General features: G+C 44.5%; 1 protein-coding gene across 1 annotated transcript in view; it reads left to right on the forward strand.

Annotated features, from left to right (window-relative positions):
- METTL21C (methyltransferase 21C, AARS1 lysine) overlaps positions 1 to 23,991 on the forward strand; it is a 124,784-nt gene that overhangs the window by 77,016 nt on the left and 23,777 nt on the right. The window contains exons 2-3 of the mRNA XM_082244508.1: positions 10,771 to 10,949; positions 19,034 to 19,188. Of these exons, the coding sequence (XP_082100634.1) occupies positions 10,781 to 10,949; positions 19,034 to 19,188 (324 nt within the window). The 5' untranslated portion in view covers positions 10,771 to 10,780. The remainder of the gene's footprint in view (positions 1 to 10,770; positions 10,950 to 19,033; positions 19,189 to 23,991) is intronic.

Raw genomic sequence — 23,991 nt, forward strand, 5'->3', positions numbered from 1 at the left:
TGACTGCCATAGAAAAAAGATTGTTTGTATTAGAATTGCAGTAGAGCAGGGTAGTGGCTCCGCTACTTTCACACCTAGCCGTTTTTGTTGCTGGCGTTTATTGGGCATTTTTGTGGACGTCTTTGGAGGCAGGCATGACATCTGAACTTCTGTGTAAGGGTATATATACACACACACATATATGTATATATACACATACACATATATAGGTGTGAAAGTAGCAGAACCCTATGCCTGCGCTAATGAAATTATTTGCAGGCATAGGGCTCCGCTCCTATCACACCTATATGTGTGTATGTGTATATATACATATAAGTGTGCGTGTATATATACCCCTATACAGAAGTTCAGATGTTATGCCTGCCTCCAAAGACGCCCAAAAAATGCCCAAAAAAAACGCCTGCAACAACACACCTGGGCGTTTTTGTTGCAGGCGTTTTTTTGGGCATTTTTGGGCATCTTTGGAGGCAGGCATAACATCTGAACTTCTGTATAGGGGTATATATATATATATACACACACACATATATGTATATATATACATACACACATATAGGTGTGAAAGTAGCAGAACCCTATGCCTGCGCTAATGAAATTATTTGCAGGCATAGGGCTCCGCTCCTATCACACCTATATGTGTGTATGTGTATATATACATATATGTGTGTGTGTATATATACCCCTCCCTACACAGAAGTTCAGATGTTATGCCTGCCTACAAAGATGCCCAAAAAATGCCTGCAACAAAAACGCCAAGGTGTGTTGTTGCAGGCGTTTTTTTTGGGCATTTTTTAAGCGTCTTTGGAGGCAGGCATAACATCTGAACTTCTGTATAAGGGTATATATACACACACACATATATGTATTTATACACATACACACATATAGGTGAGATAGGAGCGGAGCCCTATGTCTGCAAATAATTTCATTAGCGCAGGCATAGGGTTCCGCTACTTTTACACCTATATGTGTGTATTTGTATATATATACATATATGTGTGTGTGTGTATATATACCCCTACACAGAAGTTCAGATGTCATGCCTGCCTCCAAAGACGTCCACAAAAAAGCCCAATAAACGCCTGCAACAAAAACGGCCTTGTGTGAAAATAGCGGAGCCCTATGCCTGCTCTACTGCAATTCTAATACAAACAATATTTTTTTTCTGGTTCTGGACATGCTACAGAGCTGAAACTTCACAGGTACACTTTTTAGACCCACCAGACACTAAATCCAAAGAAATCTAATTTTTTTTTTCCAATAATTTTTTCAATAATTGTCTCTCTATCAAAAACGACAATTTCTAAGAACTTTTTTTGTGTGATTAATAGTCCTTCAAAATTGTGTTTTTTGATTACCGAAGTTTGGGTCCCATTGATTTCAATGGGGTTCTGGAATCCGGACCCGAACTTTCGGGAAGTTCAGGTGTTCTGGTCGAACCGAACTTTTCAAAAGTTCAATCATTCCTAGTCATGGACGCCGCCTCCGGGTTACGTCATCGGAGACATGATCGAAGCCGCTTCCGGCTTAGATCGGGACTCCATCCAGCCGGCGGACGTGCCGGCTGGGTGCTCGGGGCTCCCGGTGGGCATCACCCCGGTATAACACCGCAAAGTTTGCCGACTTAGCCCTACGTCACTTTGCGGTAAGTGGTTAAAGTAGTGCAGTGCTGAATAGTAAAAAATGGCCTGGTCATGAAGGGGGTAAAATCTTCCGGAGCTGAAGTATTTAAAGCAGCATTAAACCCAAAAGCAAATATTTATTATATTGCAGTTTAGCAATTCTTAGATGTGATGGCTGCATTTGTTTTCTTTTTGGGCATTGTTTCTTCTATTTTCATCTGATGATCCAGACAGCAAATCTGCTGTTTTTCAAATGAACAAGCTCTCTTGCAGATTGTATCAGTTACAGGGATGAGACAAACCATTTACCACTGGCAGGGGTGCGTACAATGATCAGCTTTTATTTCTTTAAGTAAAACCTTTGTCCTAAAAGGAAACAAAACGGTCTGCTATAACTGATTATAGAGTGTGAGCTGGAATTTGGCTTCAATATGTTAGTGTTAGTGTATCTAAATCTTCTAGTCCAGTGTTTCCCTGGTTGAAAAAAAGCTGGTCTAATCCATCTAACACTCCCACCCCCCCCCCCGACTGACAATGCTGCTGTCCAAATGTGCCCCCTGTGCTCCTTCATCCAGAGTGGGGGTACTATACAGGAGGTGTTTTACTGGCCAGAGACAACAGAGGGAAAATGAGCCTAAAAAAAGAACCTGAATGCAGCCACCACATCTAATGATTGCAATATATACATTAGGGCTGGGGAATATAATCGAAAGATCGATGCATCGCGATTCGACCCTTCGCGATTCTGCATCGATGCGGGCTGCCGGCATAATCGATTATACGAAATGACGTCATCAGCCACGGCCACGCCCTATCGCGCAAGGGAAAAAAAAAAATCACAAGATCGCAGGATCGGCAGCTGATTGGTGGGTTAGTGGCGGGAGCTTAATAAAAAGGCTCCGCCCCTCCCCTTCCGCCTCTTTGACCCGGGCCGAGGCGCAGCAAGACATCCCCCGCGTGTATCGGCGCCCCACCTGCGGCCTAGAAGCCAGCCAGCCAGCCATCCAAGCCAGAAGCCGCCAGTCCAGTGAGTCCACACACAGGAGCGAGGAGCCCCAAGTGCGTCCCCATCGCAGCCAGCCAGCGCCGCCAGCCTCACCTCACCGTAGCCGACAGGCCCTGGAGGCCCAGCCGCCACGCCACTGCCAGTGACGCCAGCCGCCCGCCACAGAGCCCAGAGAGCAGCACAGCACCTGTCCTCCTCTGCAATGCAGTGCACAACAACCCACACAGTCACACAGCAGGTATGTCCGAACAAATAATTGTGTAATCATTCATGGGGGTCTCTCGTCTGTATCTCTGGGGGATGTCTGTGATGGGGGGGGGGCTGGGACAGGGGACGGTCGGTCGGGGCCCGGGGGTACTGTTCTGCTGTGGCTGTCTGGCAGCCAGGGGGGTCAGTCAGTGTCAGTGGGGGCCTGGGGGGTCTCTGTCAGTGTCAGTCAGCTATGGGGGTCTGGGCAAGGGGGGGACTCACTCAGTGTTTGTCAGTGCTGTGGGGGATTGGGGAAGGTGTGGGGGACATCCAGGTCTCTGTCAGTGTGGGGGTCTGGGCAAGGGGGGGGGGACTCACTCTCACTCAAGTGTTTGTCAGTGCTGTGGGGGATTGGTGAAGGTGGGGGACTTCCAGGTCTCTGTCAGTGTGGGGGTCTGGGCAAGGGGGGGGGACTCACTCACTCTCAGTGTTTGTCAGTGCTGTGGGGGATTGGGGAAGGTGTGGGACATCCACCCAGGTCTCTGTCAGTGTGTCAGGCTGCAGTCAGCTCAGCTGTGGGGGGAGGGGGGTCTCTGTCAGTGTCACTGTCACTGTCACAGGCAGCTGTGGGGTAAGGGGGGGCCCCGGGGGTTTTGGCTCAGTGCATGCAAGGAAGGGAGTCTGACAGACAGACAGACAGTCATATTTTATGAAAGATGTTGCTTGGTTGATTTGTTGCGGCTTAGTTTACAAGTTTTTTTTTTTATTTTTTTTTTTAAACACTGACAGAGTTTGGCAACTTACGTCATCCGTCTCCGTCACTTACGTGGTAGTATGGTGGTAAATATGGCAGAAGGAGAAAAATATCGAGAGATAAAAAATGCACCTAGCGTTTTAAGAGCAAACATCTGGGCACATTTCGGATTTTACGAACACACAGGGAAGCGTGAGTTGGACAAGACACAAGCTTTAGTTGATGATTTACTCTGTCAAGGGTTTTCCTTCCTCTAATGGTGGCTTTGGCTTGGCTTCAGTTGGGTTTAATCGTGGTAGAGACAGAGACTGTCTGCAGGACAGGTAACGTTTTCTGTAAAGTGACATAAAAGTGACATAAGTGAATTGATAAGCTTAAAGCTTATATTTGTAACTCCCCTCTAGCAGCCAATCCATCAACTCACTTGAGTTGACTGGCAGTTGCAGAGGGAAACAAACATCACGGTGAACATGGAAGTTATGCAGCAGTGCACTATTGCCAGGTTCACCCTTGATGTTTGCTACTAGTCAGGAAGTGCTCTGTTTTGTAGAGGACAGGTTATGGCACACCTGGAATTTATTGCAATGCATATTCACATAAAAGGATTTATATATAATGTTTTGTGGGAATTTATGATGACCATTTTCACAAGAATATTAGCTTGGCTGGCTGGCTGGCTTCTTCTATTTTGGCTTGCCTTAAAGTACAACTATAGGCCAAACTTTATCCAAAATCCAAAAAGTTTGGCCTTTAGTTGTACTTTAAATGGTGGTAGGCCTGGCTTATATTAATATTTTCTTTTATGAAGCAGTAAACTGCACTACTACAGTTTTTTACTAATTTTACTGTTACTTCTAGTAAAATACTAGTGTTGTTGTCTGTCTCTGCTATGCTGTTTGCATTTTCAGACCTTCCTATATGTTTGCAGTGCAAGTGCACTAAAGTATGCAGGGCTTGCAGGCCATGACAGGGTCCAGGAAAGTGTCCTTTGAAGCAAATGAAAATAAAAAGGATTCTTTTATTTGTGACTGCTTGATTGTTTGTTTTTTTTGATAAAGTTTTGAAAACCATTGGGCAGTGGGCTGGGCATGGGCATTGGGCAGTATATGTGATGCATCGTGATGCATCGCGGAATCGAATCGTATCGAATCGCGACCCTAATAATCGTAATCGCATCGAATCGTGAGGTAAGTGAAGATGCACAGCCCTAATATACATGTATTTGGTTTTCGGCTTAATACCACTGAATGCAGGGAATGCATTAAAGTATAACTAAAGGCAAAACTTTTTTTTTTTTTTTTTGATTGATTGATTAGAATACCTATTTGGTTTTTATTGCTCTCTGTGCCCCTGTTAGGGAGATTCACTGTATTTGTCTGGTTTACCATTGTCATTGAAAGTGAACATGAAAGAAAATCCCAAATTTTGGGTTGTCCCCAGAAAAGTAATAAAGGGGAAATCTTTCAATGGGGACACTAGTTCTCGTGACCTGGGGGCCCCCCTGAGTGGTTCCCTTAATTTGCAAGGATTTCCTCTCACTTCCTGCTTGGGTATGAGACAGGAAATGAAGGCAAATCTCCCAAATGGGATACAGATAGTGAAAAGAGGTTTGCCTATAGCTCTACTTTAAAAATAAAAAGTGTCTTGGCTTTAGAACCACCTTAATAACTGATTGTACACATTTTGACCATAGATATTCTTAAATGGTGTGATCCTAGGGAATTGAACATATTTTAGCTGCAGCACCATAGATAATCAGACAATACTGGAGCTCTAGTCTTGCTTCTACAAAATATTACCAAATGTATTGGGATACCTGCCTTTACACACACATAAACTTTAATGGCAACCCAGCCAGTGGCGGCCGGTGTATTGACGAATGAAAATTCGCTATTGTCACACCGATCTTCCTCCTGGCCAATCAGGAAGCGCATCCGATACGCGCTTCCTGATTGGCTGCAAGGCAAACCCCATGCCATTGGCCGAGAAGGAGGCAGGAGCGGGAGGACTGGAGGAGACGCGCCGCCGGGGGACACAGTGAGGAGAAGCCACCACCGGGACTGAAGAGAAGCCGCCGCCGGGACTGAAGAGAAGCCGCCACCACTCAAGGGCTCCAGGTAAGTGCACTGGTCTTGGGGGGGCCCACACTGCATTGAAGGGGGCACGCACGCACGCTGGTCTCTGCATTGATGGGGGCACGGCACACTGGTCACTGCATTGATGGGGGCACGGCAAGCTGGTCACTGCATTGAAGGGAGCACGGCAAGCTGGTCACTGCATTGATGGGGGCACGGCAAGCTGGTCACTGCATTGAAGGGGGCACGGCAAGCTGGTCACTGCATTGATGGGGGCACGGTAAGCTGGTCACTGCATTGAAGGGGGCACGGTAAGCTGGTCGCTGCATTGAAGGGGGCACTGCAAGCTGGTCACTGCATTGATGGGGGCACGGCAAGCTGGTCACTGCTTTGAAGGGGCATGGCAAGCTTCTCACTGCATTGAAGGGGGCACACTAAGCTGGTCACTGCATTGATGGGGGCACGGCACGCTGGTCACTGCATTGATGGGGGCACGGCACGCTGGTCACTGCATTGATGGGGGCACGGCACGCTGGTCACTGCATTGAAGGGGGCACGGAAAGCTGGTAACTGCATTGAAGGGGGCACGGCAAGCTGGTCACTGCATTGAAGGGGGCACGGCACGCTGGTCACTGCATTGATGGGGGCATGGCACACTGGTCACTGCATTGATAGGGGCACGGCACGCTGGTCACTGCACTGATGGGGGCACGGCAAGCTGGTCACTGCATTGATGGGGGCACGGCAAGCTGGTCACTGCATTGATGGGGGCACGGCAAGCTGGTCACTGCATTGATGGGGGCATGGCAAGCTGGTCACTGCATTGATGGGGGCACGGCAAGCTGGTCACTGCATTGAAGGGGGCACAGCAAGCTGGTCACTGCATTGAAGGGGGCACGGCAAGGTGGTCACTGCATTGAAGGGGGCACGGCAAGCTGGTCACTGCATTGATGGGGGCATGGCACGCTGGTCACTGCATTGATGGGGGCACGGCACGCTGGTCACTGCATTGATGGGGGCACGGCACGCTGGTCACTGCATTGATGGGGGCACGGCACGCTGTTCACTGCATTGATGGGGGCATGCACGCTGGTCACTGCATTGAATAGGGGCATGCTGTGGTAACTCTGCATTGAATGGGGGCACGCTGTAGTAACTCTGCATTGAATGGGGGCACGCTGTAGTAACTCTACATTGATGGGGACACACTATACTTTGATTACTGAAGGCCCCTTTCACACTTTTGTGACCTCAAAGTCATGCAATTTTTGCCGTGTTTTTTGCCGTAAAGCAATGCCTATTAGATTTTTTCTGTTTGCGCCCCCCCAAAAATTTTGAGCACCAGCCGCCACTGATCCCAGCCTTAGTCTGTAGGGTTCAAAATTGATATAGCCTACATTTGCAGCTATAACAGTTTCAACTCTTCTGGAAAGGCTGTCCACAAGGTTTAGGAGTGTGTCTATGGGAATGTTTGGCCATTCTTCTAGAAGTGCATTTATGAGGTCGGACACTGATCCCAAAAGTGTTCTGTTGGGTTGAAGTCAGGACCCTGTGCAGGCCAGTCAAGTTCCTCCACCTGAAACTCGCTCATCCATGTCTTTATGGACCTTGCTTTGTGCACTGGTGTGCAGTCATGTTGGAACAGGAAGGGGCCATCCCCAAACTGTTCCCACAATGTTGGGAGCATGAAATTGTCCAAAATGTCTTGGTATGCTGACACCTTAAGAGTTCCCTTTACTGGAACTAAGGGGCCAAGCCCAACCCCTGAAAAACAACCCCACACCATAACCCCCCCTCCACCAAATGATTTGGGCCAGTGCACAAAGCAAGGTCCATAAAGACATGGATGAGCGAGTTTGGGGTGGAGGAACTTGACTGGCCTGCACAGGGTCCTGACTTCAACCCAACAGAACACTTTTGGGATTAGTGTCCGACCTCATAAATGCACTTTTAGAAGAATGGTCAAACATTCCCATAGACACACTTCTAAACCTTGTGGACAGCCTTTCCAGAAGAGTTGGCCTGCAGTTCTGACCTCAACCTGATAGAACACCTTTGGGATAAATTAGAGCGGAGACTGCGAGCCAGACCTTCTCGTCCAATATCAGTGGCTGACATCACATATGCGCTTCTGGAAGAATGGTCACACATTTCCCATAGACACACTGCTAAACCTTGTGGACAGCCTTCCCAGAAGAATTGAAGCTGTCATAGCTGCAAATGGTGGGCCAACTCAATATTGAACCCTACAGACTAAGACTGGGATGCCATTAAAATTCATGTGCGTGTAAAAGCAGGTGTCCCAATACTTTTGGGGATATAGTGTATCTTCCATCTGTTTAGGGAGTGTGGGAATGGTGATGTTAGTTTATAATATGCCATCACCAGTGTTGCCAACGTCCATCAGCATTTGAATTTTTACTGATCAAACATTGTCAAAAAATTTACTGGCAGATCACATCCATCCCCATCCATGCGTCCGGCCCCCTAATCTGCATGCAGGGCGCCAGATGCATTGAGTGCAATGTTTTTTTTTTTTTTTTTTCAATCACCTGATTAGAGCCAGAGGCTCCAATAGGGCGATGGAAAGGGAGGTCCCGGGGCGCAGAGCAGTGCGCCCAGAGCACTGTGTGACAATAGCGAATGAAAATTCGCTATTGTCACACCAATCCTCCTCCTGGCCAATCAGGAAACCGGTCTAATACCGGCTTCCTGATTGGCCGCATGGCAAACCCCATGCCATTGGCTGAGGAGGAGGCGGGAGTGGGAGGACCAGAGAAGACGCGCCGCCAGAGTGAGAAGAAGACGCCCGCCGAAGCCGTCGCCGGAGTGAGAAGAAGTCGCCAGCCGAAGCCTCACCGGAGTGAGAAGAAGCCGCCCGCCGAAGCCGTCGAAGCCGGAGTGAGAAGAAGCTGCCCGCCGGGAGTCCGGGACTGAAGACAACAGAAGCCATCGCCGCCGCCGCCGTCGGGCTGCTCCAGGTAAGTGCACTGGTCTCGGGGGGGGGGGGGGGGGGGGTGGCACACTGCATTGACGGGGGCACAGCACAATGTTCATTGCATTGAAGGGGGCACGCACGCTGAACTCTGCATTGAAGGGGGCACAGCACAATGTTCATTGCATTGAAGGGGGCACGCACGCTGAACTCTGCATTGAAGGGGGCACGCACGCTGAACTCTGCATTGAAGGGGGCACGGCACAATGTTCATTGCATTGAAGGGGGCACGGCACAATGTTCATTGCATTGAAGGGGGCACGGCACAATGTTCATTGCATTGAAGGGGGCACACACGCTGATCTCTGCATTGAAGGGGGCATGTACGCTGGTCTCTGCATTAAAAGGGGGCATGTACGCTGGTCACTGCATTGAAGGGGGCATGTACGCTGGTCTCGCCTACGCCTGTACCATGACCTGTGACATGCCTATACCATCACCTGTGCCATGCCCTTACCATGACCTGTGCCATGCCTATACCATCTCCTGTACCATGACCTGTGACATGCCTGTACCATGACCTGTGCCATGACCTGTGACATGCCTGTACCATGACCTGTGACATGCCTGTACCATGACCTGTGCCATGCCTATACCATCATCTGTGCCATGCCTATACCATCACCTGTGCCATGCCCTTACCATGCCTATACCATCTCCTGTACCATGACCTGTGACATGCCTGTACCATGACCTGTTCCATCACCTGTGCCATGCCTGTACCATCACCTGTACCATGACCTGTGACATGCCTGTACCATGACCTGTGAAATGCCTGTACCATGACCTGTGCCATGCCTGTACCATCACCTGTGCCATGCCTATACCATCACCTGTGCCATGCCTGTACCATGACCTCAAAGTCACGCAATTTTTTACCGCGGTTTTTGCCGCAAAGCAATACCTATTACATTTTTCTTTTTGCGCCCCCCCCCCCCCCCCCAAAAAAAAAATTTTGAGCACCAGCCGCCACTGCTAAACAGTATAAACACAATATGGAAACACTTACACTACTCCTAACAAGTAATTTACCTGGTTTACACTTAAAGTGTTACTAAACCCACAACAGTAAAAATCAGTCTGTATATGCAGTAAAGCATGCTTGTTATACTCACTGTCATAGCTCCCAACTGTCCCTGATTTCGAGGGACTGTCTCTCATTTGGAACAAAGTCCCTCTATCCCTCTTTCCTCCTCATTTATTCCTCATTTTGGTCTTATCTATATAGTTGTATATAAAATGCATTTTTTTGCTTTCAAAATGTGTTTCCCAGGGCTAAACCTTTCATCCAGTTTCTAAATTTCCACATTTGTAAATTCCAAAAGCCAATATAAAGGAATTTAAGGGAGGTGCGTCCTATGCCTACATACTTTTGCTAATAGGTGTCCCTCATTCCCATCTTAGAAAGTTGGGAGGTATGCTCACTGTGGTTCATCCTCTGCATTGTGTAAAAAGGCTGTTTGATCCTGTCTCTTCTGATCTTCCCCTTCTTCCACTGTCCCCAATATATTTCCCGATAATACAGAGCCAGGGCACAGGCTGCACATGCTCAGTTTGGTATGTATTTGTAGACAGTTTTTGTTGTTCTTGGGAGAGTGCATGTGATCAGCACAGGGCCAATCAGCACTGTCCAGACAGAGGATAGGACAGTCAGTGCAGAATGAAAACTCCTCCTGCAAGCTTTAACCAGACACTGATAGAAGTCACAAGACTGCTATATACTGCTGATGAGAAAAGGTATTTAGCAATTCATATTTACTAAAATAATTGCATATCCATGTTCTGTGTACTGTGGGAGATCAGATATAGCGAGTGCAGGTTCCTAAGTTTAGTAATCGGTTAGAAACTCAACACAGAATGACAAATGATTAGCCCCAGATATCTACTTACAGCTGTACTATGCCAGGAGAAGGCTTTGTGTCTCCTTCCTAGATGTGGATCAGATTTTATAATCAGAGTGCACACTGCAATCCCAGGCACAGCACCATCCATCTGCAATCCCCAGATCCCAGCCAGCCCCTAAGGCTCTCAGGAGACCCCCTCCTTACACACACACAGGATAAGAGGAGAGGTGGAGGATGAGCTCCAGTAACTGATCACTGCTGCTTTGTCTTGTTCCCTGTTCTCAGGGCACCTGCTATGGATGCTGAGCGTTTGGAGTGTATGTCCTGTGTGCAGCCTTTGCTCTCCCCTGCAGAGGAGGAAGACAGCTGGCAGGGATCTGATGAAACTGTGGGCGATCAGAAGGGAAGAGAGCAGCAGGAAGTGTCAGATCCCCAATTTCTACAGACCCCTCAATTGGGGGAAGGTAGGTACACCATGGGTGTATGTCTGCTGAGCTGATCATTGCATGCCAAGCTGGATCCAGTCTCTCTAATCATGTCATCTGTCATCCTGATATTTAGTATTGATGACTTGGAGATCAGGCTACAGAAGTGCATGCATGCCAGCTTTTTATGATGCCTTTGCTTACAGATCTGCTGTAATTTCCCAATCATTGTGAAATACACAGGATCTCTGATGATGTGAAGCTTTTCAAACATTGCCTTATATATTATTACTGGGCAGAAAGATTTCTGTGTGACTACCTGTAGATGCAATCCTCAGGACAGCACAGCATTCTATAATGTGCCTGGATGGTGATCAACAGCATGGAGGCTGCTCAGGGATTCTAATGAGGATTGCAGGGCTTTTATCTCTTAATTCAGACAAATACACCATAGACAATGTTTAGCATTATTTCTTCCTCCAGAGATAAACACAACAAGCTTTGTTTATGTCAATAATATACATAGATTTATGTGCTTTGGAATTGTGCGACTTCATCTGAAATCACAAGATCAGTGCGACTTGGAGGACATCTGTGCGGCATCATGCACAGGTGTCTATGCAAGTCGTATCTGAAATCACCAAAAGTAGTGCAGGAGCTACTTTCTCAAATCGCAAAGTCAGCGTCACACCGATTCTAACAGTGCAATTGCTGGCAATAGCCTGCGACTTGACCTGTCAAATCGCATGTCAAGTCGCTCCATTGTGAACGGGGGATGAATTGTAGTGCATGGCAAAACTGAAGTCAGTTTATTGTACAGGGATAACTGCTGTGATATGGTCAGTGAAATTTATACAGTAAGAAAAGGATTTTAAAGTCTGTCTAAACCCAAAAGCCAAAATGTAAGCTGACCAATCCTTGGATGTGGTGGCTGCGTTCGTTTTCTTTATTTTCACTTGTTGATCCCACCAGTTAGGCTCCATTCACACCAATGCATTTTTTCATGCTTTTTGCAGAAATGCAGGACATTTTTTTTTTTTAAAACTTGGGTTTCTATAGAACAGGTTCACATCAATGCATTTTTGTGCCTCAGCGTTTTGGAAAGGGTCAGGGATTTTTTTAAACGCAAGACATTGCTTTTTTGGTTCAATAGAGAAGCTGCAGAAAAGCATGTAGTGCGTATTTACCGTGTTTTTACCGCAAATTGCATTTTTAAATTTTTTAAATCTGCTTAACAACAAATTTTCCAAAAAAAAAGAAGGAAAAACATGCAAATTGCAGTAAAATAGTTTTTAAAAAAAACGTGGAAAGCACAGCAAAAAGCACTAAAGAAACACTCAAAAGCAACGTGCATGAGTGTGAATCGAGCCTCAAGCTGGCCATGCATTATACAATTTTCTTATTCAAATCAGGTTTATCTTCAACTATGTAGTATAAGTGCCTGCTTGATTGCAAGCAAAGTGAAAGTGTTTAGGTTTGACCTCCTATTATATGGTTTTGGTAAATTTAAGACTCCATTCACACCTATGCAGTTTGCTTTTGAGCATTGCTGCAGTGCTTATTGCTGTGCTTTTTGCAGTTTTTACTGTGATTTTGCCACAATTCACGGTTTTTATGCTTTTTTTTGTTAAATTTGTTGTTGGGAAGATGAAAAAAACGCTAATCGCAGTAAAAACGCACTACATGCTTTTCTGCAGCTTCTCCACTGAAGTCTATTAAACCAAAAAATAAAGCACCATTTTTGCATTTAAAAAGTCCCTGACCCTTTCCAAAAACGCAGAGGCACTAAAATGCTTATAAAGTTTAAGATGAAGTTTAGCTTTAGTCATGTCCATCTAAATCCACTGCATTCTTCTCAGATTGACAATGCTGCCATCCAAAGGTGCCCCCTAAGGCTGGCCACACACATTTATTTTATTTCATTAAGCCTAAGCCCCCGTTCACATAGGGGCGACGCTACTTCGCACTGCGACCTCCGAGGTCGCGGTGCGAGCAGCGCGCCGCGACCTCGGAGCGGCCGCCACGGACTTCATAACATTGAAGTCTATGGCGGTCGCCTCCTGGTCGCCCCAAAGAAGCTCCGGACCCTTTTTCTAAGTCGGAGCGACTTGTGTCGCTCCTATTAGAACGGGTCCGCAGCTTCCCTATGGGAGGCGACCTACGGCGACGGTAGCCTCACAGGTCGCCTTCGTGTGAACGGGGGCTAACAATTCCTCAATCCAAACAAACAAACAAACAAACAAACAAACATGGTATGCTATGGTATGGTATGGTATGGTACCCCCCCTCCCAGCAGGATACTGTATTCTTACAATGGCACCCTTGAATACACTGATCAGCGGCTGCATCTGATTCACTGCAGCCACTGATCATTTAAAAATCTCCCTTCAACAGAAGTTGATTAAATAATCAATTTCTGTTTAGAGGGGGAGGCAAATTTAAACGGTCCCTGCTAAATCAGTAATGGCTAGCTTAACATGTTACTGGCCAGATCAACAGGTGAAAAATTAGGCAAAAAAAGCCTACTAAAAGAAAACGAATACAGCCACTACATTTATGGATCGGTAAGCTGCAATATATTACATTTTTATTTTTGGATTTAAATACATTTGACATTTTTGCGGCAATAAATATCCAAAAGAAGGACTTATTGCTGGGATAGGGATAACAATGATCACTTCAAGAGCTTCTGCTACTCCAACATCTGAGTATCTGCTTCTAGGGGTTACTGAGAGTACCCACAGACATAAGATAGCAACCATGCCTTGTGTAAGAAAAATTGTGACATTTTATTTCCAGTCTATTAGATGACTATTTTTTCATCTTTACATAAATGAATACTCAAACACAATATGTTAGCCCAGTTCCTCAGCCTGGAATCCTTAATTTAGTATTTAAAATGGTTATGTGTATTAAAAGAATGTATCCTTTTCTTGGTATAGTAAAAAGTGTGATCGCTGTCTTCTCTCTATATGTGACACAGTGATCGCTGTCTTCTCTCTATATGTGCCACGGTGATTGCTGTCTTCTCTCTATATGTGACACAGTGATTGCAGTCTTCACTCTGTAAGTGACACAGTGATCGCTGTCTTCACTCTATATGTGACACAGTGATTGCTGTCTTCTCTCTATATGTGACACTGTGATTGCTGTCTTCTCTATATAAGTAACAAAGTGGTTGCTGTCTTCTCTCTATATGTGACACTGTGATTGCTGTCTTCACTCTATGTGTGACACTGATTGCTGTCCTCTCTCTATATGTGACACTGTGATTGCTGTCTTCACTCTATATGTGACACTGATTGCTGTCCTCTCTCTATATGTGACACAGTGATCACTGTCCTCCCTCTATATGTGACACAGTGATCATTTTGTCTTCTCTTTATGTGTGACACTGATTGCTGTCCTCTCTCTAAATGTGACACTAATTGCTGTCTTCACTCTATATGTGACACTGATTGCTGTCCTCTCTCTATATGTGACACAGTGATCGCTGTCTTCTCTCTATATGTGACACTGATTGCTGTCTTCACTCTACATGTGACACAGTGATTGCTGTCTTCTCTCTATATGTGACACACTGATTGCTGTCTTCTCTCTATATGTGACACAGTAATTGCTGTCTTCTCTCTATATGTGACACACTGAGTGCTGTCTTCTCTCTATATGTGACACAGTGATTGCTGTCTTCTCTCTATACGTGACACAGTGATTGCTGTCTTCTCTCTATATGTGACACACTGATTGCTGTCTTCTCTCTACATGTGACACAGTAATTGCAGTCTTCTCTCTATATGTGACACTGTGATTGCTGTCTTCACTCTATATATGACACAGTGATTGCCGTCTCCTCTCTATATGTGACACTGTGATTGCTGTCTTCTCTCTATATGTGACACTGTGATTGATGTCTTCACTCTATATGTGACACAGTGATTGCTGTCTTCACTCTATATGTGACACTGATTGCTGTCTTCTCTCTATATGTGGCACGGTGATTGCTGTCTTCTCTCTATATGTGGCACAGTGATTGCTGTCTTCTCTCTATATGTGGCACAGTGATTGCTGTCTTCACTCTATATGTGACACTGTGATTGCTGTCTTCACTCTATATGTGACACTGTGATTGTTGTCTTCACTCTATATGTGACAATGATTGCTGTCTTCTCTCTATATGTGGCACAGTGATTGCTGTCTTCACTCTATATGTGGCACAGTGATTGCTGTCTTCTCTCTATATGTGGTACAGTGATTGCTGTCTTCACTCTATATGTGACACGGTGATTGCTGTCTTCACTCTATATGCGACGCTGATTGCTGTCTTCTCTCTATATGTGGCACAGTGATTGCCGTCTTCTCTCTATATGTGGCACAGTGATTGCTGTCTTCACTCTATATGTGACACAGTGATCGCTGTCTTCACTCTATATGTGACACTGTGATTGCTGTCTTCTCTCTATATGTGGCACAGTGATTGCTGTCTTCACTCTATATGTGACACTGTGATTGCTGTCTTCACTCTATATGTGACACTGTGATTGCTGTCTTCACTTTATATGTGACACTGTGATTGCTGTCTTGAATCTAAAGGTAGCCCTAATTTGGTCCACACAAGAGATCTTCCTCTTCTCTTGAGTTGACCAATGAGGTGTGCTGCTTCCAAATCCCTGGGGGGAAAAAAGAGGTCTGCTTGAGCTGCCTGCCTACCAACCTACAGGAACCAACCCTAGCAAAAATCTGCTACATATGCAGCTTTTATATTTTATATTATAATTCACAGCCGTACCTGTAAAAGAAAAAAGAGGACATAATTCCTTTTTCTGCTGCCCGTGCCACTAAATACTTATCAGATCCTGAGAAATGTTCCCCCAAAGTCCACTGGGAAACCAAATCTTCCAGGATTCAAACCTAACCTAACCCTATGTTCTAACCTAAATGCAAAAGGGGCAATGATCTGGTTCCCACCGAAACACTCCTCCATCCCAAAATATATACAAACAAAAGAAATTGGCCCACGGGACTTTGTATGAGGTACGTGTTTGGTGGCTAGGGAAATTTGAAATACACAATTGATGAAAGCAATACAATTTTATTGCATATTATGCACAGGTTGTAGAAATACAAATGATTACATGTGCTCAATGGCGCATGCTTTAGCTCAAAGGCTGTAATATACATAGTATACAACACAGGCAATGTAAAATCAACAGTTGGCAAATAACTTGGTGTGGCCACTCATTTACAAGCATGGCATGGATAATAATGAGATAATATGACATTGGAATATAACTTTAAGATCTGACGCGTTTCGGGAGCACTAGCTCCCTTCTTCAGAGATCAGTATATTCGGAATATCTATAAAAGAACACTTTAGTTTAGATATGCAATACCATTAAGATTGGGTTAAAAAGTCAAATGATGAGTATTAAATACTCACAACTCCATGAGAATTGAATGGGAAACTGGATTTCCGTGCCACTAAATACTTATCAGGTCCTGAGAAATGTTCCCCCAAAGTCCACTGGGAAACCAAATCTTCCAGGATTCAAACCTAACCTAACCCTATGTTCTAACCTAAGGTTCCTCTAACCTTCCCGTTGAAGTTCAGGGATACATTTTCAGGATTGGAGTGATGTTCAGGAGCAAAGTAAGTATATTTTCCCTTCTTTACAGGTATGGCTTCATCTGACATGGTTATTATAGCAATAGGGTCACGTTAAAGTCCTACTCTTGGCTGTGATGACATCAGGAACAGTTCACCACACAAGACCTCTAGACCATGGGTCGAAGGATTAGGTGAGTATTGCTTGGCTCTCCAATCCCCTAGACCAGCCTTTTTCAACTAGAGTGCTTTCAGATTTATTCAGGGGGCTTTGGGAAAATTCCTAAAAATTGTATAAAAACCAAAGTGTTGATCAAGCCTACCTTTTTAATTACAAAATGTCACAGGTTTTCATTGTGCACCATTACAAACTGCTATTCCCTGGCCTTCTGACAACCAATGACATCTTCAGTTCATAAGGAGGAAATCCGGTGCCTGCATAGCATTTTTGTTTGCCCCTCTTTATCAGCACTGAGGTCACATTAGTGAGTGAGGGAGAAGAGAAACATTGGAATACTAGTCAGTACCAGTGTGAAAAGGTGTGTTTTGCTTTGGAAGAATAAATCGCCTCTAATGTTGGGTGTCCTACATGTGTTAAAAAATTTTAAGTGTAGTTTTTCACATTTTAGAATGGGGTGCCTCGACATTGTGCAGAATTTTAAAGAAACACTGCCCTAGACAAAAACGAGCAGTTAACCCCATGCAAAAACAATTTGCCTGGAGTTCAGCTTTAAAGCTGAACTGCAGGCAGATAGAAAATACCATGTGTTCAAGTTCTTATCAAATCATTAAAGGGTAACTCCACTTTTGTGGGAAAAAATATTGCAAATAAAATAATATAGTGTATGCAATTGCGACACAAGCAGATCTTGTAATATAAAGTTATTAAAAGTGACCTTTTCTTTTCAGTCTGCAGTGTTGTCATTTTCTGTAAAGTGCAATGTGACAACCTGGAGGCGTTCTGTACACAGATGGTGTAGGGAACGCCCCCCAGACATGTAATTTCCTGCTAATGTAATTGGCTCACTGAAGTCAGCACTAAGATACAAATCAGACATTGGGCATCCTCTGCAACATAAGTTTTATCTTAGATGAGATACTCCCAAAGGGTTACTCGTGTCTAAAGGGATTCAGGCCCTGCCACCTTCCTCATTAGAACCCTGCAAGTACAACAGCTGATAACTAATTAAAAAGTCACTGCCATTTACATTTACTTTGCGCATGGACACAGACAAACCGCTTTTTCTTTAGAATATCAAAAGGGAACAATCTCCAATAAAATTTGTTAAAATCTCTGCAGTTTACCAAATCTCCCAGAGGGGAATGTTTTTTTTTTTTTTTTCTTAACAAAAATTGGGTTACTCTTTAAATATGCATTTAAATTCAGCTAGAAGTACCTTATTTGTCTTGATATTTGCTCCTGGTGATCCCCTTGTAGAGCAGACCTCTGACTGAGAGGTAGGGGCAGCAGCGTAAATTGAGGCTGTTCTGCGTTCCAAATCACTATCATGCAAAATCATGACCTCATCAGTTTGCTGCTGCTCCTTCTGTATCCCTTCTCTATTTAGTGTCCCCACTAAAGGGATTTCCACTTGTTTCCTTTCTCAGTGGCTACTATAAATGGTTCCAGCAAAAGAAAGGAATTCCTTCGAAGCAGGGGAAGAGCAGAAAAAAAAATCCTAACCTTGGATTAGCCTTCCTTAACTCCCCTTTACAAAGCTAACAAAATTGTTTGGAGTTACACTATAAGAGATATTTGAATACATTTACACTACAGAAGTAATAGGTGATGGTGGATGAAAAATTATACTTTTTTTTTTTTTTTCAGTCTCCCTTTCTTTATTACTGAAGGCACACTTCATTCAGAATTGAGAATGAACCCTTGACATACATACATATATACAAACATACATACATACAGGGAAAACCCTGGATCGGCTTATGGCTTCGGTTTTCAATGAAGATATCTGTTGAGTGCGATTATTCTCCAGTCAGTGTCAGTTCAATCAGGTGCCAGTAAAATCTGTAGCATAGCGGAAAAGACATACGAAGGTCCAGCAACACAACATAAAATCCAACGTCCTTTTTAGTATTCCATCAAGACATAAAGGGGGTTCAGTATACAAACAGGTTGACGTGTTTCAGTTCCCACAGGGGCCTTAGTCATAACCATTGACCCTGTGAGGGCTGAAACGTGTCAACCTGTTTGTATACTGAACCCACTTTATGTTTTGATGAAATGCTAATAAAGAAGATTCGATTTTTTTCTACCGTGTTGCCAGACCTTCAAATGTCTTCTTACAGATTGTGCTGCTGTCATCCAGGCATTGGTAATTTTTCCAGCAATCTCATTACATTATGCTCACAATCCAAAGTTTTACTGTATTTTATGCTGGTAGCAGCACCAGTCTTGTTTATTATATGTGCCAGTAAAATCTGTCTGCAATGGACTGCACAGAAGTTGGATTTTGGCCAAGCAATAGGATTTCCTGACTGTAACTTTTGTGTGTTTTTGTTTTAGATGTCACATGTGACCTCAAACCATGTATCCATCCCATCAAGGCATGGGCTCCTACTGTCTACTCCTGCTTTGCAAAAGAGCACCTCTGGTTTGCAGGGTACGAAATTATTATCCAGGAATCCTTTGAAGGTTACGCAGGAGTGATCTGGCCTGGAGTGAGTAATGCTTTCTATTATTTGATTACCACCACTGCATATATTATTATTATACAGGATTTCTATAGTGCCAACAGTTTGTGCCATGCATTACAACATGAATATATACAGTATATATGCAGTGTATTTTATTTATTACATTAGGAAATGTCTAAAAACCGGATAGAGAGCCAAGACAAGATTTCCAACACAACCCTTTGTATAATTTAGAAGATACAGTAGAATTTCAGGTGATGGGTATATTATACATATGATTAAAAAATGCAGCGCTATCTCTTAAAAAGTGTCACACCAACATGTGTGCACACGTTCTATGTCAATAGAGAGTCTCTCAAATCATGGGACCCAAAAGTAAATGCAGTCAGTCCATGCACTTAGGCATAGAGTGGTCACTTTATGATGAAGAAATAAATAGAAGAACCATCCACCAGCACCAACACTCCAACAGTGCTGCCTCTTACCAAAGAAATTAGGCTACCTTTTTTAGGCATCCAAACAGCACAGTATACCAGCTCCACGCAAGATTAACCACTTCTTACCCACCCACCGTCAAATGACGGCAGAGCGGTGCATCCATTGTTCTGGGATGCCGTCATATGACAGCGCACCAGAACTGCCTCTCTCGCGCGCCCACGGGGGCGCCCAGACCGGCGATCGTGGGCCGCGCCATGTTGCTAGGACACGGCGCGACCCCGATCTTGGTAAAGAGTCAATGACATGACTCTTTACCCATGTGATTGGGTGTGTCCAATCACAGCCGGTCACATGTAAACAAGGAAGTGCCGTTATTCGGCTCTCCTCGCCTCACATTGTCAGAGTGTGAGGCGAGGAGAGCCGATCAGCGACTCCTCCTCACAGGGGAAACAAAGACAGGTAATCAGGGCACTGATCATCCCGTTCCTGTATCCTGTTCTCTTTGTATTGCTTCCATTGTGTAAAATTCCTGGTGTTCCTGCCAGTTCCTCTACTTTGCTTTTAACCACTTGACATCCGGAAGATTTACCCTCCTTTCATGACCAGGCCATTTTTTGCAATACGGTACTGTGTTACTTTAATTTACAATTGCGCGGTCGTGAGACCATGTACCCAAATAAAATGTTGTCCTTTTTTTTCCCACAAATAGAGCTTTCTTTTAGGGATATTTGATCACCTCTACAGTTTTTATTTTTTACGCTATAAACTAAAAAAAAGACCAACAATTTTGAAAAAAAACAATATTTTTTACTTTCTGCTATAAAACATATGCAATATAAAAAAAAAGAGCGCAGGCTTGGCCAAGCCATGTGTCTATGGACACACACATCTTGGCCCAGGAGAGCACCTGCACGGGTGCCCCCTCAGCACATGGCTCCAGAAGAGGAGGATCTGGGCTGCTATATGCAATACTATTGCACACAGCAGATAAGTATAACTTCTTTTTAAAAAAATAAATAAATAGCCTTTACAACCACTTTAAAGTGTAAAGCAGAAGGTTTTTTTTTTATCTTAATGCATTCTATGCATTAAGATAAAAAGCCTTCTGTGTGAAGCAGCCCCCCTAATACTTCCAGCAATGTAGATCCAGGAGTGTCTCAGCTGCCCCAGACTCCCCTCCTCTTTGGCTGAGACAGCAGCGTGGCGCCATTGGCTCCCACTGCTGTCAATCAAAGTCAGTCCGCCAATGAGGAGAGAAAGGGGGCAGGCCAGGCCATGGCTCCATGTCTGAAGGGATACACAGAGCTGCAGCTCAGCTCAGGTGCCCCCATAGGAAGCTTCTTGCTGTGGGGGCACTCAAAAGGAGGGAGGGGCTGGCGAGGAACCTGGGAAGAGGAGGATCGGGGCTGCTCTGTGCAAAACCAACTGCACAGAGCAGGTAAGTGTAACATGTTTGTTATTTTTAAGTTAAAAAAAAAAAAAAAAAAACAGACTTTAATATCACTTTAAGACAAATATAAACATACAATTTAATTTAGATACACCATATATGCATGAAACTAATGAAATTTATTGTATTGTTTTATAACTTTAAATCAGACTTTTACATACTGTTCTGTTTGTATTAATCTGGCCATACAAAGCTCGATATTTGATTCCTGCTGAATAGGCTAAAATTTGAGCTGTGGGTGGCCCTGACTGCACCTCCTAGCTCAGCAAAGTTAATTGAAAAATGAAGGGTGTATTCACACCAGGTGTGTTAGGATTGAGTTGGGTGTCTATTCTAGCGCAGTCCCACTGCAAGACAAGGCAAAGTGCATTAAATCCTACCTGGTCAATTCACATCACCCCATTGCTGTGATGTGCACTGAAAGACATTACGGCAGGCCTTACTTTTTGTTTTTCCAATACAGTGTGAAGCAGTCCACAACCTCACACTGAGCGACAGCTAATAGAGCTTAACGAAATGTCACATGTGTGACAGTTCAGTAAAGTTCGCTTAAAAAAAAAAAAGTGAAAACCTGAGATGCATCGCAATCGGGATATTGACACTGCAATCATACCACTGCATCACGCCACATAGACTGTGAATAGACTCTAAAGGGAGCCAGATGGGAAATTGTCAGCTGAACAGTAACTGGATCCAATCGGATAGTTAAGGAGGCCATATATACAGTACAACCAAATGTGTCTGGTTCAGCAGGAAACAGCCAAATTTCGATCCATGTGAGGCCACTAGCATTCAACAGTAGTTGATCTATCAATCAACTTCTGTTAAACAGGCTTGTTGGGGGGGGGGGGGGGGGGGGAGGTGCTTGATCAGTAGCTGCAGCACTGATCTGTATATTATGACAGCTGAGTTTTCCCAATGTCAGAATACAATATTCTAGAGCAAAAGGGAGGATTCCTCCATCCACCTAGAATGTGTCAGGATACAATAGCTCATAGGGTGAGATCCTTACATTAAATAGCGTTTCTGATGATGTGGGGGATCTGTCAGTGCGTAATCCTGAGAGTTTACTGACAGAACAGAGTAGTGTGATGAAGTGATGGCTTCACTAGTATACAGTAGTGATGCTCCTTCATTGTTTATTGTGCTGGCAGGGGGCAAGTCAGTGGCCAAGCACTAATAAAACTGCAGAGTAGAAAAGTGAGGTCACTGACTTGTCTATGCAGTGGTATCTGGATCACAAGACTGGATGAAACTTTTTTGTTAGGTAATGCAGTTCACATATTGTCAAAAGTATTGGGATACCTGCCTTTATGTGCACATGAACTTTAATGGCATCCCAGTCTTGGTCTGTAGGGTTCAATATTGAGTTGCCCCACCCTTTGCAGCTATAACAGCTTCAACTCTTCTGGGAAGTCTGTCCACAAGGTTTAGGAGTGTGTCTATGGGAATGTTTGACCATTCTTCCAGAAGCGTTTTTGTGAGGTCAGGCACTGATGTTGGATGAAAAGGCCTGGCTTGCAATCTCCGCTTTAATTCATCCCTAAGGTGTTCTATTGGGCTGAGGTCAGGACTCTGTGCAGGCCAGTCAAGTTCCTCCAACCCAAACTCGCTCACCCATGTCTTTATGGGCCTTGTTTTGTGCACTGGTCCAAGTCATCTGGTGGAGGGGGGGGGGGGGGTTATGGTGTGAGGTGGTTCTTCAGGGGCTGGGCTTGGCCCCTTAGTTCCAGTAAAGGGAACTCTTAACCACCTAAGGACCGAGCCCATTTTTGACACATTTTGTTCACAAGTTAAAATCATTATATTTTTTTTAGCAAAGACTCTGGAGAATAAAATGGCGGTCATTGCAATATTTTTTGTCACGCGGTATTTGCTCAGCGGTCTTTCAAACGCCATTTTTTTTTTTTTTGAAAAATTACGAAAAATCACATTTCACTGCATTTCAAAAAAAAATAAACAGTAAAGTTAGCCCATTTTTTTGTATATTGTGAAAGATGATGTCACGTCAAGTAAATAGATACCCAACATGTTACTGTTTAAAATTGTGCACACCCACGGAATGGCGACAAACTAGGGTCAATAAAAATCTGCATAGGTGACGCTTTAAAAATTTTTAACGGTTGCCAGTTGAGAGTTAGAGAGTAGCTTTTTTTTAAAAAATTATTGCTCTCACTCTGGCAATTGCGGCCATTCCTCACATGTGTGGTTTGAACAGCGATTTAATTTGCGGGCATGACTTCTGTATATGTTTTTTTTAGTGTGCAAGCTCACAGCGACGGTTGCAGCTAAAATTTTATTTTTTTCCTATTTATTTATTTATTTATTTTTTTAAATTTTACCACAGGTTTTAAAAAAAAAAAAAAATCTGATCACTTTTATTGCTGTCACAAGCAATGTAAACATACCTTGTGACGGCAATAGGCAGTGACAGGTACTCTTTATGGAGGGATCGGGGGTCTAAAAGACCCTATACCCCTCCACTACACTTCCATGTATTCAAAACGCCGAAAACCGTATTTTTGAATACACTCACTTTTTAAATTCGGCGCCTTTAGCAGCCGAGTAACCTGGACGTAATGTTATGGACGTCTCCTCCGGGCTATGTCATCCCAAGACCCGCATTCGGCTTTGATCGGGACTCAATCCAGCCGGCGTGGAAGGCGGCAGGAGGGGGGGTGTCCCCTCCCGCTCGCTGGGGTAACGATCAAGTGGCCCCCTGAGCCACATCGTTCATTACCGCCAGAAAGCCAACTACCGGCTCTAAAAACCGGTACTGGGATGATGCCCCTAGCTAGAGGCATCACCCCGGTACAACCACCTAAAATCAGCGGACGTAGGGCTACGTCGATTTGCATCAAGTGGTTAAGGCAACATGCGTTTTTGCAAAATGCCGCGATTGCAGCGCGATATATCGCGGCAAAAATCACAGCGGGATT

This window comes from Pelophylax lessonae (assembly GCF_965119305.1).
Source record: "Pelophylax lessonae genome assembly, chromosome: 2".
Taxonomy (NCBI): Eukaryota; Metazoa; Chordata; class Amphibia; order Anura; family Ranidae; genus Pelophylax; species Pelophylax lessonae.